This window comes from Canis aureus, chromosome 8 (genome assembly GCF_053574225.1).
Source record: "Canis aureus isolate CA01 chromosome 8, VMU_Caureus_v.1.0, whole genome shotgun sequence".
Taxonomy (NCBI): domain Eukaryota; kingdom Metazoa; phylum Chordata; class Mammalia; order Carnivora; family Canidae; genus Canis; species Canis aureus.
Genome location: NC_135618.1, coordinates 8566290 through 8587332, shown reverse-complemented (window position 1 = coordinate 8587332; position 21043 = coordinate 8566290). Strand labels below are relative to the sequence as shown.

The 21043-nt window shown below is 49.0% G+C and overlaps 2 protein-coding genes across 11 annotated transcripts in view; both read right to left on the bottom strand.

Moving 5' to 3' along the window:
* Positions 1-11318, bottom strand: part of NEXN (nexilin F-actin binding protein) — a 51286-nt gene extending 39968 nt beyond the window's left edge. For 5 of the 8 annotated variants that reach the window (XM_077905129.1, XM_077905127.1, XM_077905130.1 and 2 more), the window contains exons 1-2: positions 11165-11318; positions 8948-9028 (exon numbers count right to left, since the gene is read on the bottom strand). The gene's annotated coding sequence lies outside the window, so the exon portion shown is untranslated. The remainder of the gene's footprint in view (positions 1-8947; positions 9029-11164) is intronic. The other 3 variants (XM_077905135.1, XM_077905128.1, XM_077905132.1) reach the window with 3 other exon arrangements.
* Positions 11319-16481: 5163 nt separating this feature from the next.
* Positions 16482-21043, bottom strand: part of MIGA1 (mitoguardin 1) — an 86069-nt gene continuing 81507 nt past the window's right edge. For all 3 annotated transcript variants that reach the window (XM_077905106.1, XM_077905103.1, XM_077905104.1), the window contains one exon: positions 16482-20155. In XM_077905106.1, the coding sequence (XP_077761232.1) occupies positions 19937-20155 (219 nt within the window). In that variant the 3' untranslated portion in view covers positions 16482-19936. The remainder of the gene's footprint in view (positions 20156-21043) is intronic.

Here is a 21043-nt window from a genome sequence, read left to right as displayed (position 1 = left end):
GATAAAACCAGCAGGAGGAGCAGCAAAGGGAGAAGGAGAAGCAGAGGGAGAGGGAGAAGCAGGCTCCCCATTGAGCAGGGAGCCGGGTACAGGGCTCAATCCTAGGACCCTGGGACCACGACCTGAGCTGTAGGCAGACACTTAACTGACTGAGCCACCCTGGTGCCCAGAAGCTGCTAATGCAGTTTCTTCAAAGGTCTTAACTCACACATATTGTCAGAATAATGATTTTAAATATGCATTATTAGTAAAATAAGGTTTTTAAAAGTTCCCTAGTAGCTTCTAGCCACAATCCCTTTGATTTCTAATAGGGTAACAATTCACTTTTTCTGTCTTCATCAGGTGCCCTTACTCAACTACTGCATCCCCTACCCCTCCATGCTCCCCAACTCTGGTCTCTCACTCCAGCTCTGAGGATATTAACTGCATGGTGCATCACGCATCACAATTAAAATTTTCATCTGGGCTTGTTAGGCCTTCTGCAGGCTCCCTCAGATCTGGTTTCCTTTACCTCTTCCCACTCCTTCAACCTCTCACCTAGCATACACTTTCAGTAGCTCATTTCTACCTCCAAGAGGATTGTTTCTTTTTTTATTTCTATTTATTTGAGCAATCTCTATACTCATCATAGGGCTCAAGCTCCAGACTTTGAGATCAAGAGTCACAAGCGTCTCCATCTGAGCCAGGTGGCACCCCCTTCCAAGACATTTCTTAAGCCACTTTCTTATCAATGAAGTATTTTCCCAAACTAAGTATAATAGAAGTGGTGATTTTCTCCACTAAACCCTGAGCATGAATGTTCTCTCTCCTTCAGTCTCTGACATCTCTAAATGTGCTTAGGCCTCTAGGTATACCTGGCATAAACTTTTAAATTTTTTATATGGTTAAACATCCCAGACATATCAGTCTAGTCTATCTTCTTTAGCTTTTTATTATGGAAATTTCAGACATATACAAAATTAGAGAGACTAATACAACATACCCTCATATACCAATCAAGAAGCTTCAACAATTACTTGCTTTTTCCATCACCTTCAACATTACAGGCCGTTTCACTTATTTTGTACATCTATTTCAGCATAAGGCCCCAGTACTCCACGGATGCCTTAAGTCCTACACAGCCTAAGTACCATGCAGTACATCCTCCTATTCCCTCGGAAATATGTGCAGAATCAAACTCCGAAATTCTTGCCTTTTATTCTCTCTTGGAAAGAATTTAAAGTAATACTCAAAGAAAATTGAGTCCCACATTGGGCTCCCTGCATGGAGCCTGCTTCTCCCTCTGCCTGTCTCTCTCCCTCTCTCTCTGTGAGTGTCTCTCATGAATAAATAAAATCTTTTTAAAAATTTAAAAAATAAAAAATAAAAATAAATAAAGCTACAGTACATCACAGGAAAACCTGGAATCTCTATACTGAATAAAGGAGAAGAGTGGAAACTAACAACTGAGTCCCTAAAATGGGCCACACAGTAGGTGGTTTGCATGTTAGTCCACACATTTAGAGGTTAGGAGTATGAAAGAAGTAAAAATAAATGGGAAGAGATGAAATTAGCTAAAATGAATATTTATTCATTTAAGAAACTCACTGAACATCTTTCTACAATGTGCTAGACACAGTACAGTGTAAGGCACTAGCAAGATGACAAGATGAATAAAATCTTGTTGTTTTTTTTTGTTTTTTTTTTTTTTAAGGGAGTATGTGGGAGGGGGAAGGGAGGGAGAAAATCTTAAGCAGGCTTCACGCCCAGCACAGAGGCCAGCACAGGGCTCAATCTCACAACCCTGAGATCATGACCTGAGCTGAAATCAAGAGTTGGATGCTAAACCAGCTGAGCCACCCAGGTGCCGCTAAAATATCTCTTTTTATGGAGCTCAGTCTAGATGGGATAAAAGATAATTACCAATATAATGAGGCTAACATTTTTAGTTAGAAAGTGATTCATTTAAATAACATCTGAAAATGTGAACACATATAAAAATAAGTTCTCTGTTAAAAATGCCTCTAGTAGAAGAAAGGCTATGAATTAGAGGAATGGTTATCAAACTTTATGAGCTCAGGGCTTAATGTCTGGACCATACTGAGAAGCCTTTGAGAACTTTTTAATAGATTATATCTACAGCTATTTGATATATTGTAAATTAAAACACTCTTTCCACTCTTCATCTTTACTTAGTATAGAGACTCCAGGTCTTTCCTGCAAAGCACTGCAGCTTTAAAAAAAACAACTCTTACATTAAAAAAAAAAATCCGTACATTTATATGTAATTTAATCTTATTAATGACCTCATCAAATAAGAACTTGCCATTTTTTTGAGTAGTTACTTTTAAAGTCTTCTGAAGAAGATAGTAACAAACCCATTGTATACCAACAAAAATATTTTATGAAAAATAATTTTCAAAATTAAAAAGAATAAGAGTGGCATTGTTTTATTTTTTTTTTGCACATCTCTCTAATTCTGGCTCAATAAAAGGCACATTCTCACACCTGCTTCTGCATTCAAACTATTGTGATATGTTGTTTTGACTGAACTATTCAAAGATATGGCCTCATAAAGATACGTAATTAGGAAAGGAAGGACTTCATGGGCCCCTGGAGGGTCTTGGAGACTCCCAGGGTTTTTTTTTTTTTTTTTTTTTTTTTTTTTATTCATGAGAGACACAGAGAGAGAGGCAGAGACACAGGCAAAGGGAGAACAGGCTCCCTGCAGGAGCCCGATGCGGGACTTGATTCTGGGACCCCAGGATCACGACCTGAGCAGAAGGCAGAGGCTCAACCCCTGAGCCACCCAGGCATCCCAACTCCCAGGGATTCTAAAACCATATTCTGAGATTGGCTGAATTATAGGAAAGAAGATTGTATCAAATGTCAGTTCTCATTCAACAAAGGGAGTCGTTGGACTGAGCACTGCCTCACTGTTTTAGAATGCTAAATGAAGTATTTGAATGACTTAATTCCTATAGTTGGTAACCTGAACGCCAAAGGATTTTATATGGGGAGGGAATCTCACAGTCTTTGCCTAAATCTAGTATTAAGTGGATTTCCCATCCGCCGCACAGGCGGGTGTGATGTCCTTGGCCACCTTCAGGGGGCAGCAGCAACACAACAATTGAGCCCCTCCGCACAGTTCCAAGGGTTTAAGACCACAGGCGAGCCAGATGAATTGTTATCAAGAATGAGTAGAGAAAAAAAAAAAAGAATGAGTAGAGAAAAAAATACCAAAGGATAAGGCTAAACACGTAGCTCATCAACAAGAGCTTGGTCATAATAAAGAAGGCTGGGATGATGAAGGGCTTTAACGGTTCCATTCTAACACAGCAATCATTCATGTCAAATGAAGACAACAGAGTACCCATCATAGGTTCCAGAAACTATACTGCAATATTACTATAGCCTATAGCATATTACCGTAGGATTTATCAAAAAGGTTGTATGTTTTTTCAAATTTGACACATTGGGTCTGTATTTACAATACAGCATTTTTGTGAGGAGAATGTAGTTTGTACAGACATCATGCGTGTCCACGGGATACAAAATGTATGAAATAGCCTTTGAAATCAAGTAGATTTGTTGGGAGAAAGAGATGGAACCACACATAATTATAACACAAAGTATGAGGCGCTATAATAGCATATATACAGGGCTATAGAAACATGGAAAAGTTGTGGAAAAGACAATGGTGGGGGGATCCCTGGGTGGCACAGCAGGTTAGCGCCTGCCTTAGGCCCAGGGTGCGATCCTGGAGACCCGGGATCGAATCCCACATCGGGCTCTCGTTGCATGGAGCCTGCTTCTCCCTCTGCCTGTGTCTCTGCCTCTCTCTCTCTCTCTCTCTCTGACTACCATTAATAAATAAAAATTTAAAAAAAATGTTTAAAAAAAAAAGACAATGGTGGGATGAAGGAGAGGGTTGGGGCTAGGAAAAGTTACCCAGAGATGGTGACATTTGATTTAGACCTTGAAAGATAAATAGGATTTAAGAAAAATAGGATTTCACCCATGGAGACAAAAGCAGTAACATGAACAAAAACACCAGTGCCTGATGACCCACTGCCAGTTTAGAGAGCTGTAAGCTGGCCAGCAAACCCCGGGGTGAAACCAGAAAGACAGGCTGGGCGCGCAGACTGGGAAGATTCCTAAATGTTCTATTAAGAAAGTTTAGACTTGATCTTACAGGCAATGAGGATGCAGAGAAGGATTTTTTAAAAATAAGAATGTGAATCAGAGATGTATTCTTAGAAAGAAAAAGCACTCTGACAGGCGTACAGAAAACTGAAGTAAACGGGAAGATTACAGGCAAGAGGACAAGCAGAGTGCATCACGAATGAAAAGTTGGAAGAGACGTTTTCGAAGTGGAATTGACAGGACATGGCGACCCATTCACCCCCTGATTTAACAAGTGTCTATCAATAAGCCAGACGCTATCCTGGGCTGTGCAGGGATGGAAGTGAACCAAAAGGCAAAGGCCCTGCTTCCAGGGAACCTACCTGGTAGGGGGGTTACTACCGCAAGAGCTCCGGCCAATTAGATTTGGACAGGGAGAGGAGAGAAGAGGAATACTGTGAAGAATTAATTAACTCGACGGTTCTCATTTCAGCGAATAAGTTGGCAGTTACCATTGATTGTCATTAGGCTTGACAATGTGTTTGAAGGGTCAGAAAAGGAGTTTAGTTTTGAACAGGTTTTACTACCTGTCAGAATTACATCTGGGGTCTGTTCAGATGTGGGTAAGAATAGGATTTTGGGAGCTCATTATCTCAGGACCTTAAAGATCACTCAGTCTGGGGCGCCTGGGTGGTAGAGATACTTAAGTGTTGGAGTCTTGGTTTCAGCTCAGACCCATGATCTCATAGGTCTCGGGACTGAGTCCCGGTGTTGAGCTCTGAGCTCAGCAGGGAGTCAGCCTGAAGATTCTCTCCCTCTGCCCCTCCTCCCACAGGCGCGCGCGTGCACACACACTCTCTCTCTCAAATAAATCTTTAAAAAAAAGAAAAAAAAAAAGATCATTTAGTCCAACCCCTTCATTTACCATATGAACAGGAGACACAAAGAGGTTTAGTGACTTATACAGGTTGGAAGCTGTTCAGAGAACAAGGAACCAGACTCCAAGTTTCTTGACTTACTCTACTCATTTCACTTTATCATTCACCATTTTTACCTAATTTAAGTACACAAGACATATATATACACACACACACACAAAATATGCCCAATGATAATATTAATACTGGTATCCATAGGCATAGCAAATAGTAAAATAAGCTTCAAGAAGCTTTTGAGAATGACTTAACAGCCTGATAAAATGTGTTTTAAGAGTAGAGTATAATTTGGGGCTGTTATAATCTCCAGGTTGAATATTAAGGTATTAAGCTCAAGCTGTGAGACAATATGTAAGTCTCATAGTAGGAGGTAACATTAAGTACGACAGATCTAAAACTATGCTAGTATTTCTGTTCTAGAATTTCACTGGATCTATTTTGACCTCTATATCTTCTAAATTTATTTTCCTTGACTTTTTAGACATGCAATTAAAATATTTCAAGATAACAAATAACGCAGGCACCAAGAAAAGAATTTTTAAATCATAGCTATCATTTAAAATAGCTGTTTCATTGTGTTAATGTGTTATCTCCTTTCTCAAGGAATAGCACTGTCAAGCCTGACAGCTTTAAATCTGCAGTTCATTAAACTCAAGTAAATTCTTTGTCTCAACTTTTAAGATTTTATATTTTAAGTTTTACTTATTTGAGAGAGAGGGTGCATGAGAGAGCATGAACAGTGGGAGGGGCAGAGGAAGAGGGGAAGCAGACTCCCCACTGAGCAGGGCTTCCTGTGGGGCTCCAACCCAGGATGCCAGGATCATCACCTGAGCCAAAGGCTCAAAGCTACCCAGATGCCCCTTTAAGATTTTAGAACAGTTAACTATATGCTACAAGTAAATGTTAAGACCTATCTCTGGGGCGTCTAGTTGGCTCTGGGGCGCCTGGGTGGCTCACTCGGTTAAGCGTTTGCCTTTGGCTCAGGTCTGATACCCAGGTCCTGGGATCAAGCCCAACATGAAGCCCTGCTCAGCCGGGAGTCTGCTTCTCCTTCTTCCTCTCCCTCTGCTTACATTCTCTCCCACCCTCCCGCCTGCTCTCTTTCTCTCTCTCTCAAATAAATAAAGTCTTAAAAAACATACACCCTATCTCTTTAGTCTTTGGAACAAACACTGTTTTGAGCTTCATAAAATGTGAGCCTAAATTTTTATCACTTTTCACTATAGCAGAAATACACCCTTAAAAAACAAAGTAAGTTCATTACATTTAGTTAATGAAAATTATAATCTTAAAAAAAAAAAAAAGAAAATTATAATCTTATACTTCAAAAATGTTATAAAACCAGTTATAAACTTGTCACAATTCAAAAATATTAAATTAGATCCTATTTCATCTATTTGAAATAGTGAGATGTTTTTTCACACCAATAAACAACTCCTCACTGATGACCAAGAATCTCATTTTCAACCTGCTTTGCCATTCTCCTGTATTAATAACGTAGAACACTTTACACTCATACAACTGTATGTGACAGTCTTCAAAGAACGTTCATCACACTATCAGCCCATTAAAAGAATGCTGCTCATCTCTGTTCTTCTTTTTTTATTTTTTTGAATTTATTTATGATAAGCACACAGTGAGAGAGAGAGAGACAGAGACAGAGACAGAAAGAGGCAGAGACACAGGCAGAAGGGAGAAGCAGGCTCCATGCACCGGGAGCCCGACGTGGGATTCGATCCTGGGTCTCTAGGATCGCGCCCTGGGCCAAAGGCAGGCGCCAAACCGCTGCGCCACCCAGGGATCCCTCTTCTCTGTTCTTTATCCTTAGTGTCTCACACAACAAGGACACAGTACAAACTCAATTCATATTTGAGTGAGTGGATAACAAAAACCTAACGGGAAAACTGATCCAGAGACAGTCCAAATAAAAGTCATGATTAACATTTCCAGGGATGCCTGGGTGGCTCAGCGGTTGAGCATCTGCCTTTGTTTTTTTTTTAAATTTTTTTTTTTTTTTTTTTTTTTATTTATGATAGTCAGAGAGAGAGAGAGAGAGAGAGGCAGAGACATAGGCAGAGGGAGAAGCAGGTTCCATGCACCGGGAGCCTGATGTGGGATTCGATCCCGGGTCTCCAGGATCGCGCCCTGGGCCAGAGGCAGGCACTAAACCGCTGCGCCACCCAGGGATCCCGAGCATCTGCCTTTGGATCAGGTCATGATCCCGGGGTCCTGGGATGGAGTTTAGCATCGAGTTCCTGCAGGGAGCCTGCTTCTCCCTCTGCCTGTGTCTCTGCCTCTCCCTGTGTGTCTCTCGTGAATAAATAAAATCTTAAAAAAAAATTCTCCAAAAAGAGGGCTGATGATGAGGATGCATAAACGAATGAATAGAAAATAAAATGGAGTGGATTTACATTACACTAGGTCTCCTGAAAACCAGAAGCTGGTTTTCAAAGCACACGGACGTGGTAGCATCTGGAGGAGGCTGGGCAAGTGGACACAGCCTTTCCCTGGAGGCCACAGCTGGGAATGGGCAGACCTGAGCCTCCAAACCAAGGGAGGCTGTGGGGGCAGACAAGGACCAGGAGTTATTCCTCTTTATGGCCAATGTCTAGGGGTCAAAAAACTCTCCTCAACACTTCTAGGATGCAGAAAGTTGAGGATTATTTTAAGAGTTCCTAGGAAAGATTTCTTTCCCAGAAATACCTACCCGATGCTAAAATCCCAGCAGTCAAAATATTTTAGTTAGCCCTACGCAGTCTCTTCCAGCTCCAACTGACACTAGCAATTAGAGTCAATGAACGTTAACCTCTTCTTCTCATTCCCAGGATTAAAAAAAAAACAAAAAACAAAAAACTATGTATTTGAGAGACAGTGAGACAGAGCATGAGATGGGGGAGGGTCAGGAGGAGACGCAGACTCTCTGCTGAGTGGGGAGGCCGATGTGGAGCTCGATCTGGGGACTCAAGGATCATACCTGAGCCAAAGACAGATGCTTAACCGACTGAGCCCCCCAGGAGCCCTCCATGACCTAACTGGAATAGATCTACACCACTTAAAGTCCAGGTTCCAGGGGATCCCTGGGGGGCTCAGCAGTTGAGCTTTGCCTTTGGTTCAGGACATGATCCTGGGGTCCAGGGATCGAGTCCCACATAGGGCTCCCTGCATGGAGCCTGCTCCTCCCCCTGCCTATGTCCCTGCCTCTCTCTCTGTGTCTCTCTCATGAACAAATAAATAAAATCTTGAAGATAGATAGATAGATAGATAGATAAATAAATAAATAAATAAATAAATAAATAAATAAATAAAGTCCAGGTTCCTAATGCCGGGGCCATACTTGCCTCACACTCACACCAAGGGCCTGCATGCTCTAGAGTCCAGGGTCAGGTGAGTTAACGCAAGGTAGTGTCAGTGACAGGTGACAAAGTGAGTCGCAAGATAACGGGGGAGCGGAGACGGTGTCAAAGGGGTGTGTGCACCCTGACGGGGAGGCACCACTTAGTCCCAGGGTACTGTTGCTGTGCAGAAATGACCTAGTTCTTCAAGAGAGGCTGGAAATCCATATTTTTATCATAAAATGTACCAATTTTTAAAGTGGGGCTTTGTGGCTGAAGGTGGCTTTCTGGCCGCCAATCTGTGGCCCCTGATCAAAAGGAACAGGCGGCGCTGAGAAAAACGGAGAGACAAAGAGAGGCCTAGTTTGGCCTGAAAAGAAGGAGGCCACAGTCAAAGGGGAGGAAAGGACATGAAAGAGGCACAGAAAGGAAGATGGAAGTCAAATTTCACCAACTTCAAAATGTGGCCTAGGGAGCCGCAATCTGTCTTCTAATCTGACAGGAGAAGGAGAGGACAAGAAGGAAAAATCAAAGGGGTGGGGGGGGGGGGGGGAAGAGGGGGTGCTGAGCACTTACTGGATGGCAGACACCGCACCAGGGACTTGTGGCCACGCAGTTCCGCTGAGGTTCGGCAATGCAAGGGACAAGATCCTGTGCCTGGAGGGAAGAAGAGGAACTACATCGAAACACTAACATTATGCGTGTCACCTTTTAGAAGCCCCCTTTTCCATTCTCGATCATTTGTGACCATACATTTATTATGGTTATGTTAACTTTAGAACAAAAAAAACGTCCATTTTACGGAAAGCTAAATAAGTTGGATTTCAGGATAAAAACGCGCTCATCCTAGAGTGTATGTAGAAAGTATACGGCCCTAAGTCCAGCCAAACCATGCACTGAATATTAAAACAGAAGAGGAAAATACAACATTCCAAGTGTATGTAAATAACATGTAATTTTGCAATCACAAAGCCAGAAGAGAACGTGAAAGGAACTCTGCAGGTGATACAGATCACAAGCTGATTAAATAAGAACAGAAATACGTGAAATTGTTAATGTTGTAGGTCGTTCTCCTAAATTATAAAGCTGACTGCCAGGATGTTGCTTGTGTGTAGATGGCCTACATATCATAAAATGTACTGACTCCTCTCGCCCATAAAACTTTTAGACATCTGCCTCTTCCGTACTTTCCAACATTTACTACTTTGTTTTCTTTCTTGCAGGCTTGTGTTTTCATTTAAACAATACCTTTATGTGCCTTTAGGGCAGTTCAAAAATAACAGGGTTTTTTTCCCCCCCTCTAAATGAAGTATGTCATTTTAGGTCACTCTAAATCCCCAATTAATCTCTTCCAAATATACATACTCAGTTTTCATTTTGTTCATAAATGAAACCCTAACCTGAATACCTCAAGTGTAATTTCAGGGGGAAAATACTGTTCAAACGCCTAGATAAGGCATTCCTTTGTTGATGCTAAATATAGCCACCTCAGGATGACATACATTTTGACAATGATGGGCCTTACATATCAAACTCTCAAAAATAGCACAGGTTCCATTGAAGGTGAGCAAGAAAAATTGCCGTTCACTACAGCTCAGCCTCAAGTGGATTCATAAGTGTGAATATTAACACTAATTACACCCACCCTGTACCGAGGGGAAGCTGGATTTGAAGGAATTGTGTCGGGGTCTCCCTTAGGGCTCCTTATAGAAGTCGTTGCACATAAACACACAGTTCCCCACGTTGCTCTTTGAATTACTCCACTCAAAACAGAAAACATCTTCCAAAACGGGGGTGGGGGGGGGCGGGGGGCGGGGGCGCTAACTGCTGTGAGGAAGCATCTTGTTAACTAACCCGATTAAATAACCGGAGTCGAGCTCCTCGCCCCTCCTTCCGGGTCATCAGGCCTGTCCCTGCACACCTGCAACCCAGGCCCAGAGTATTTTGAGGTTGGTGGTGGTTTCCTACGCCCGTTGCTTGAGCTGTTCGAGGACTGGGGGGCCCAGGGGTCCCCTCGGCCACGCGTGGCATCACCAGCGCCACCCCATCCCGCCGTGCGTGGATCCGTGGACAAGGCGGGCTGAGCGCGGCGTGGAGCTGGCTCTTCCCGGAGCCCCGGTGCGCCCCCGCCGGACCCCCCCCACCCCGCCGGACCCCCCGCCGGGATGCGGCCCGCTCACTCTCCGGCCACCGCCCCCCGCCCCCACCCCCACCCCTTGTTCGCGCTACGGTCCCTCCAAACACACACGGGGACCGGGGGTCTGGGGTGGGGGTCAGCGGCGGGGACCCCCTCCCGCGCCCGCACGTGTGCAGCGCTGCGCCACGCGTCGCGCTCCCGGAAAGCAGACGGCCGAGCGAGGTGCCCGGGGGTGACCGCGGTACGCGCCCCAGCTCCCGACCCCCCCCAGGACAAAACCGCCTCCGGAAAAAGATGCCCTGGAGGTGGAGGGAGGGGCAGGCGCAGCCCCCGCGGGGCGGCCGGGCAGGGCGGCTCTGCAGGCGGGGCGGGCCGACGGCACCCACACCTGCGGGCCCCCAGGTCCGCGCGCGCTCGTCCCCGCGGGGCTCGGGGTGGGGGGCGCCGCCGCCGAAGTCGCCCAAACTCGGGGCGCGGGCCCGGCGCGCAGCTCCCCACCGCCCCCGCCCCAGCCGCGGACACACGGCGGACGCGGGGTCCGGGGGCCGCGTCTCGCCCCGCAGCCCGCGCCCTGCCCCGCGGGGGCCCCGACCCCTCCGCGTCCGCCCCCGCTCCCGCCCCACGCTCTCCGCCCCCCGCCCCCCGACCCCGCTCACCCGCCAGGACCCGGCGACCGGCGGGCGTCCTCGTGGCGCCCGGAGGGGCCGTGCGCGTCCTGCGCCCGCGTGTGGGCGGGGGTCCGGGGTGCTCGGGGTGCTGGGGTGCTCGGGGAGGTCCGGGAGCTCGGGGAGCTCGCGCCGCCGCCGCCCCGGCCGCTGGGAGCCCTCTGGCCGCCGCCGCCGCCGCCGCCGCCTCCAGCAGCAAGTTTCCATAAAAGTCCTGGTGCGCAGCCCGCTCCCGCATTCCAGGCGGGCCCAGCGCCGGCTGCAGCTGTTCCAGCGCGCCGGGCCAGCTCCCAGCCCCCAGCCCCCAGCCCCCTCCGCCGTAGCGCCCGCGGGGGGGCCGCGCAGCCCGACTCGGGTCGCCGAGCCCGTCGCGGGGGGTCGGTGCCCGGCGGGGGGCGGGGGGCGGCGGACTGGGGCCCCCGGGCAGGCCCCCCCAGCCCCCGGCTCCCCAGGCAGCACCCCGAGCCCAGCCGTTCGGCGGGGCCGTGAGGGCGGAGACCCTAGGGCGGCGGCGCGGGCCGCTCGGGCTGTCGGGGCTCGGGGCTCGGGGCTCGTCTCTACCGCCAGGGGCCGGCGACTGAGGAGGGGGAGGGGGGGAGGGGGGTGCTACCTTCCTCTGGTGGGAGGCAAAGCCCACGGGGAGCACGGGGCCTGGTGGCGCCCCGGCCTTTGCAGCCCCGCCCCCGCCCGTCCCTTGAACCACCTGAACTGACACCTGAACTGCTCATGCAGACGGGGCACCTGTCCGCGGAGGGGACCCCCGCTCCCTGCACAAAATAAGTAAGACGGAAGAAGAGACCTCCTGGAAACCGCACTAAGCGTCCACACGCGCTTCCCGCCCCGAGGCTGTGCCCCGAGGGGACCCGCGCACGTTCACCAGACGGGCCGGGGGCAACCCCCCCCCCCCCCCCGCGCAGCTCTGGCGGCGCCTAGGCCGGGCCTGACTCCCGTCACGGTCACTCCCCCCCGTCACGGTCACTCCCCCCCGTCACGGTCACTCCCCCCCCGTCACGGTCACTCCCCCCCCGTCACGGTCTCTCCACCCCCCCGTCACGGTCACCCCTCCGTCACGGTCACTACCCCCCCGTCACGGTCACCGCCCCCCGTCACGGTCTCTCCCCCCCCCCGTCACGGTGTCTCCCCCCCCGTCACGGTCCCCCCCCCGTCACGGTCTGCCCCCCCGTCACGGTCACTCTCCCCCCCGTCACGGTCACTCCTCCCCGTCACGGTCTCTCCCCCCCGTCACGGTCTCTCCCCTCCCCGTCACGGTCTCTCCCCCCCCGTCACGGTCACCCCCCCGTCACGGTCTCTCCCCCCACGTCACGGTCTCTCCCCCCCACGTCACGGTCTCCCCCCCCGTCACGGTCTCTCCCCCCCCGTCACGGTCTCTCCCCCCCCCGTCACGGTCTCTCCCCCCCACGTCACGGTCTCCCCCCCCGTCACGGTCTCCCCCCCGTCACGGTCTCTCCCCCCCCGTCACGGTCTCCCCCCCCGTCACGGTCTCTCCCCTCCCCGTCACGGTCTCTCCCCCCCCGTCACGGTCACCCCCCCGTCACGGTCTCTCCCCCCACGTCACGGTCTCTCCCCCCCACGTCACGGTCTACCCCCCCGTCACGGTCTCCCCCCCGTCACGGTCTCTCCCCCCCCGTCACGGTCTCTCCCCTCCCCGTCACGGTCTCTCCCCCCCCGTCACGGTCTCTCCACCCCCCCCCGTCACGGTCTCTCCACCCCCCCGTCACGGTCACCCCCCGTCACGGTCTCCCCCCCCGTCACGGTCTCTCCACCCCCCCGTCACGGTCTCTCCACCCCCCCGTCACGGTCTCCCCCCCCCGTCATGGTGTCTCCCCCCCCCGTCATGGTGTCTCCCCCCCCGTCAGGGTCTGTCACCCCCCCGTCACGGTCTGTCACCCCCCCCGTCACGGTCTCTCCCCTCCCCCGTCACGGTCTCCCCCCTCCCCCGTCACGGTCTGTCCCCCCCCGTCACGGTTCCCCCCCCGTCACGGTCTCCCCCCCCGTCATGGTGTCTCCCCCGCCGTCACGGTCTGTCACCCCCCCCCGTCACGGTCTGTCACCCCCCCCCCGTCACGGTCTCTCCCCTCCCCGTCACGGTCTCTCCCACCCCCCGTCACGGTCTCTCCCCCCCTGTCACAGTCCCTCCCCCCGTCACGGTCCCTCCCCGTCACGGTCTCCCCTCCCTCCCCGTCACGGTCTCCCCCCCGTCACGGTCTGTCCCCCCGCCGTCACGGTCTGTCACCCCCCCCCGTCACGGTCTGTCACCCCCCCCGTCACGGTCTCTCCCCTCCCCGTCACGGTCTCTCCCACCCCCCGTCACGGTCCCTCCCCCCGTCACGGTCCCTCCCCGTCACGGTCTCCCCTCCCTCCCCGTCACGGTCACTCCCCCGTCACGGTCACCCCCCCCCCAGGCGCGGGCGGGCCAGGCACTGAGGATCCAGGGGACAGCAGGGGGCGACATGGGGGCTCCCGCGGAAGGTGGCAGGTGCGCTCGGTCCACGTCTGCCCAGAACACGAGTCGGGCCCACAGCTGCCAACCTGGGTGCGGGGGGAGGAGGCGTGGCCCGGGGACCTCGGGTAGGCGGCGGCGGCGGCGGCGGCGGCGGCGCGGGGACTTGTGGGGACGCGTGGCCGCGGGGGCCGAGGGGGGCGGGAGCGGCGCGGCAGGACGGAGCCGGACGGGCGGACCAGGCGGTGCGCGCGAGGCGGGCGCTCGGCGCTTTCTGGCTCTCTTGGCACATGTTACGACGTGGACCCGGTGGTTGTGGCGGGCGAGCGAGCGTGTGCGGCGCGGCGCGGCGCACGTTCCGGCCACGGGCCTGGGCCGCGGGGCCGCCTGCAGGCGGGGACCGGCGGGGCGCCAGGTCGGGCCCGGAGGCCGCGGCGCCCGTGGAAGCCGCCCCCGCCCCGCCCGCTTGGCCCCGCTGTCCCGCGTGACGGGATGGCGGCCGCGGGCCGCGGAGTCCTAGTTCTGTGAGCCTGGCGGAGAGCCTCGAGGCCGCGACAGAAGCAGGTTGCGAACATCACCACCGAGGACGGGCGGGGAGACCGAGGTCTAAAATCGAGGACAAGATTCTAAACACCAGGGGCAGCCGGCACTGCCCTCCTTGCCTGTGCATCCTTCCCCCTCGGAAGGAAGAGAAGCCGGAAGCCCCAGACGACGGTTCCCGGCGTGGTTTGTGCAAGGGGGTCCCGGAGCGCCGAGCGGACCCGCGTTCCGGCAGGGGCCTGAGCCCACAGCGGCGCTGCCCGAAGGAAAAGGTCTTTCTTCTTTCTTTCTTTCTTTTTTTTTTTCTTTAAGGTTTTATTTATTTATTCATGAGAGACCCAGAGAGAGAGGCCTAGACGCAGGCAGAGGGAGGAGCAGGCCCCTGCGGGCCTCGACCCGGGGACCCCGGGGTCACGCCCTGGGCCCAAGGCAGGCCAACCGCGGAGCCCCGGGCGTCCCGAGAAAGGTCTGCCTTCACCTCAGGTGACGCGTGGCCCCCCTGCGGTGGTATCCAGCCGCCAAGGTGAGCCCAAGTGATCCCACCTTTTGACGTGCACACCCCGGTGTAAGGTCCCCCCACACTGCGTCACTGCGTGGGACGACAGTGACGTGGCAGCCTGGCACCAGGGGGCGATGGCAGGTCACTCCCAGGCCTAGGCTGTAAAGGCGCTGTGGCTTCGGCCTCCGTACCTCTTGGGTCGCTCGCTTTGGGAGATGCTCGCAGTAGTTTTGAAGGCACTCGGGCGGCCCCGCGAGGCCCCAGGGCGAGGCCCGAACACCCGACGGACGGCAGCCGCGAGTAAGCAGGTCTTAGCAAACCCCCCCGGCTCTGCTCAAACCTTCAAGTGGCTGCCAACAGACCCTGAGCCACAGTCGCCCGCCACCGCCTTTCCTGGACTCCTGGGCCTCGGAAACTGTGGGGCTGCTTGTCGCTTCAAACTGCTGAACTTGGGGTCACTTGTTAGGCGGCGGCAGGTGACAAACACAGCTGCTGCTCCAACCTACTTTTTCAGATGAGCCATCTCCTAACCAGACTAAAGAGCTAGCCCTTCCTAAAGCCTGTGGGCCTATCCTCTTACAGGGTTGGTAAATCCAAAGAAAAAAGAAAAATCCAAAGAAAAATTTAAAATAGCAGAGTTCATAAAGCAAAACAGAGCAGCAGGGTTCTGGAAATCACCGATGTGCAGCACTTGCCAACGCCAGAGTGCCCTGGGTGACCGAGGTCTGTGGCCTCCTGTGCCACCAGCGGCTGTTGGAGGCCCCTGGCCGCCTGCATACACCTGTGCCTTGTGAAAGGCTTTCGTGAGGCAGAGGCAGCTGAAAGCAAAGGCCTGAGGCGTCGCTGATGTACCAGTTGCTTTGCTGTGGCTTTTAAGTCAAGAGTCAAGTGTCGTAGAGGAAGCGCCGCTGTCCTCCCTGTGCCTGGATTCAGTCCTTCCCTGCACAGCCGAGGGTCAAAGGTTCTCGCTCCTCAGCCGCTGGGGGGGGGGGGGGGGGGGGCGGCGGCGGCGACCCCCCACCCCCAGCACCTCAGCGGAATGCGCGGGAGAGGGGCCTGCAGGCCCGAGCGGGAAGACCACCGCCCAAGTCCAGTCAAAGGAGGCCGGTGACGCCCCGAACGAGGTAACGGATGCCAGCAAAGCCCCAGCGCTGCTGTAGCAGGAAGACGCGGAGGCGCTCCCAGGGACAGGCCGGAACCACAGCTAGGAATCCAGCCGTGGTGGAGGCTTGTATTTTTTTCCATTTACTTAAGTAATCCCTCGGCTCAAAGTTCTGACCCGGAGGTCAAGGGTCGCGTGCTCCCCGCCCAGGCCACAGGGATGGGGCGGGGAGGCCCAAGGGGGACGCTGTGGAGGGAGGAGGCCAAGGAGGGAGGAGGTTGAGGAGGCGGCTGAGGAGGGAGGAGGCCGTGGAGGAGGCCGAGGATGGGGCCCAGGAGGGAGGGGGCCGAGGAAGGGGCCCAGGGCCGGTCCCCTCGCTGCGCCGCGTGGCCGTGTGTCGTCCCGGGCGGCCCCGCGGCCCCCAGTAGCCGCTGTACCTGGGCTCCGGCCACGAGCGAGGTGCGTGCGGCACATGGGCCCGACCCGCAAAACGCTTTTCTGGTGACGCCCCGGGGGCCTGGCTTCGCTCAGGACCGACCCCCCTGCTGGCGCTCTGTTATGAGGGAGACCAGGCGCCCCCCTACCGCCCCCCCCCCCGCCCCCCAGCCTCGCAGCCCTGCCTGGCTCTGCGACGGCTCGCGGCGTCCGGGGCGCCGGGATCCTGCAGACACGTAGGCGCTGGATAAAACGGCCGGTACATCAGGGACATGTGCCATCACTTTTTTATTTGGCAGCAGTAGAACTACATCCATGTTACAGCTTCTTTAGCTAAAGAGCCAGGGCTACTTGGTTTCTGCTCCGCTAGAGCTTCCCCTTTACAGGAATTAGTAAGTACGATCCTGGCGTTTAGGAAACAGACACACTTCCTAGTATGAGCCCAATCAAGACAATCCACGGTTGTTCCCCAACAAACCAAAACAGTAACATCATGTAATCGTTAACAATGAAGGAACAATGAATGCCCTTATGTCCATGAATCACAGATTATACAAATTCTTAAGTCTCACAGAGAAATTTCTAAATGGAATTAATCTAAGCATAAAACAAAAGATTTGAACTCAGCCTAATTCTTTTAATCACTTTGAAATATATATTCAAATAATTTCCTCATACGTATTCACATTAAAATAAAAGCAAATTATGTCATGAACATAATTTAAAATTTCTGATTATGAAGGGTCACAGAGAAGTATATTAATGTTCCTTTGGCATTCCTATCTCATGGTTTAAATTCTTTCGTGATGCAAATAATCACTCTTTAGGTAATCATTTAAGTAGAAAACATGACATCTTTTTTTTTAATTGAAGTATAGTTGACAATGTTACATCAGTTTCAGGTGTGAAAAGGTTACATCTTAAGGCAAGAAAAAGTTAGAATATTTTTTATAAAGTCAGGTAATTTAACAATAGAATCAAGATAAATCGATGTAAATAAACAGTACTTTTTTATGAGAAAGTTTTTTTGGAGCTGACTAAAACAGTATGAAAAACTTGGCTTCTTTTAAAAAAAAATCTCTAAAAAAATCTCATTTTGATGTTTAATAAACACACTGTAAGTCTTAAATGAAAAAACTAGAGCTTTAGAACAAAACTAAAGAAACCAAAATGGAAAAAAAAAAGTAAGTTACCAAACAAATCACCTGAACACAGATTTTTTTTTTTCTTCCAGAAAACAGGAGGAAAAAACCACTTTTTCAGGATGAATTCAAGGCCCTCTTGAATATTATAATGGACACAGGGTAATGGATGGTAGTGGGACTTGGTAGTGGCAATGGCAATTTTCTCATAGTCCTAGCATGATTAAGTGTCAAACAGGGTTTTTTTCCTAAAAGGTTCTAGACTAGTTTATTCATTTTTTATTACTTAAAACATTTCTTTAGTTGTTTAGCCCAATTTCAAGGCAACCTGAAATTGGTACATATGTCTTAAGTACTCTTCTGTGGTCAGAACCATTTTTAAGAGATGTTTCTTTTAAAAAGTTCAAGTTTCTTCCCTTACAATAGAGAGGTTTTTTCTGTACTTATTACCCTGAAGTTCTATTTGGTCACTCCTGTCTCTTTTGTCAAAGGCCACAAAGAAAGCATTTTGCTGAAGCAGCAGTTACATGACCAGAAACGAATCAAACTCAAACACTGAATTTGACAAACCAACCTCTTGAATATGGACTTTTTTTTTTTTTAAAGGTAAAATGTAAAAAAAACCCACTTTCTGGAAAGCCATTCATCTTATCTGATGAAATAAATTCCCCAGAGTTATGTAGTAGCAGCATTATTAAATAGTGCAATTCTTCAAAATAGATTTCAAACAATATCCTCCTCAAATAAAAATGTAATTAAGATTACTTATAGCTTTGTTTATAAAAGCACAGCTTAAAACATTTAGCCTAACCCAACAGGAAGATTAATATAAGCAATACCGGTCTTGCCTACATAATGATGGGAATGTGTGCATGCACACACACACGTGTGTGAATCATTCAAGGCTACTGGTACCTCAACAAGAAGCTAAAAATACAAGATATGAATTAAAAAATAAACACATAATGGAATTTTTTAAGCTTTGATAATTCTAATTTCATTCCTCCATCAATAATAAGAATTATGAACAGCTGATTGTTAAATTAAGAATCTATGTAAGAAACGTGAGGAGCTAAAAATATCAGAGCAACATTTCGTATTGCTTAATGCTATAACCTACACATTATGGGACATAGTACATGCAACAGCATAACGATTCTGAGACTCATATTTTTTTTCTGAGACTCATATTTTAACTAATACTACATAAATGTGGCACAAATGTAAATTTAAAACTTCAAAAGATTATGCTTTTCCTCCTCACTTTTCATTTTCTATTCATTAATCAGAAACTAGGCACTTTAATCTAAAACTTCATTTCTAAAAAATATATTTTAGGTTTTTCTGGGTAACTCCCTCCTAAAATAAATAAAGTCCACCTAGGAGCAAAATCAAGAATCCAATTCATTGATATGCTAAATGAGCCACTTTAAATACGTGGTATATGATTTACAAACAAAATTAACACAGCTCTGAATGTATCTAATACACTCTGAAGAACCAACCTACTCAAATGAACAACCCATTTGTTCATTTATTTATCATAAAGGACATGAAATCTATTTCCATGCCATTAAAAAATATTTTGTCCTATATTCAGGGGGGAAAAAAACCCTTTAAAACCTTATTAAGAGTCAAAGCATGAGTATTTTTAAAATATGGACATAATATGACAAATTCCCAGTGTGCTGTAAGTTCTACAGAAGGAAGGACAAATTACTTTACTATATCCAGATTAATTCCTTCAGATATGAGAAGACAGTTTCAAAACTGCACACAAAAAAATCTTAATTACCTCTCATAGTTAATAAATGTTATATTTTTAATAAATATTCAAGGGAAAACGCTCTAATCTATAAAAAGATGAAAAGAAATTTCTTCAGTTTCGTTATTCTAACTTACAGGACCAACAATAAGATATTCTGGAAACTGCAGTAAATCCAATATAAACTTTTAACTTGTAAACTTCTCAGTGTCAATTCACTTAAATGTTTTATGATGATACTTGACCATTACAATTTCTTTGATTCAAACATGAGCGGATGCACAAGCAATAATTTAAGTAGTATAGATTAAACACCACTACCACCTAAACTTGATTGAACAATAAATAACTTTACAATGAAAAATACATTTTCAGGCAAAGTTAAATTCGTTGACACTAGGAGTAAGATATTCTTACAGAAGGGGACCACAAAGGTCTTGGCTAAAGTGTCTATTTTCAAGGTGCAGAGCATAAAAACAGAGCATTCGAGAATGATACTGGACACCGCAGACAGCTGCGGGATGACAAATCAATGAACTCCCGAGTACTGGTTTCAATTCAAGCAATAGTTCTGTAAAATGCACAACATTTCATGACTTGAATTATTACCTAAAGACTAGAAAGCGCCACTTTGGGTACAGGACACAGGGATTCAATGACAGAACTTCTGCGTAGATACAGTACAATCACTCATTCTTGACCAGATTTGTTTTCCCTCCCTGAGTCCATATCCCCCAGTTCCTTGTGATACATGGTACAAAATCAATAGTTACCTTAAATATTTCATAGCACACTCAAACTATATGGTTTTAACGGTACTTATTGTACTTTGGCTTCCAAGAGGCCACTGGACATTACGTGAGCATGGCTACTTAGACAGCTGCTTGTGTGCCTCAGTGCATCAGCTCCAAGATAGGCCATGAGAAGTTCAGTGCGGCGAATAAGTAACTGCATGAGGTCTTCAGCCAAAGTCTCTATACTGGAATAGCGCACCTTCTCGAAGTCAAAAATGTCTTTGAGAAAGAAAAGAACTTGATTCTGGAAAATGAACAAAACAAATGGGCACTATCAGACCCAAATTATATCGATCTAAATAGTTACTAACATTGTGACAGGTATTGGAATAGTAGTCATTGGAAAAGTGACCTTGGATAAGTGATTAAACCTTTTCTAGGTCTTGTTTTCTTTTTCCTTAAAATATGGGATACTACTACTTATCCTTTTTACTATTCAGGGCTGATGTGATGATGAAAAAAAAAATCTATGGGAAATGTTTGTAAATCCCAAAGCACTGTATAAATGTACACAGCTATTATTATTTTTTTCTCAATGATTGATTTTGTGGTTGTTGCTTTAAAGATTTTATTTATTTATTCATCAGAGACACAGAGAGGCAGAGGGAGAAGTAGGCTCCTTATAGGAAGCCCAATGTGGGACTCCGTCTGGGACTCCGGAACCACGCCCTGAGCTGAAGGCAGACACTTACCTGCTGAGCCACCCAGGCGTCCCAACAATTGATGTTTTCAGTGGTATCTCTGAACACTGGTACTACCTTAAGACAGGAGGGTAAACTATTTCCAATTGTTGTAATTTTTAAGTTTTGTTTTCTAATTTGAGAGAGAGAGAAAGAGCACGAGGAGGGGAAGAAGCAGGTGGAGAGGGAGAGGCAGAGAATCTCAAGCAGACTCTGCACTTGATCCTATGACCCTGAGATCATGACCTGAGCCAAAACCAAGAGTCAGACATTTAACCGACTGAGCCACCCAGGTGCCCCTGTAACTTTTAAGTTTTAAGGGTATACTTTTCCATACCCCCAAAATTTAAGATACATGAAAAATAAAAATTTCAGGTCTCAAATCAGTGGAAGATCATGATGGATATTTCATTTCAGTAAATTAATGCTTGTACTGAAATTCATGTTTTTAT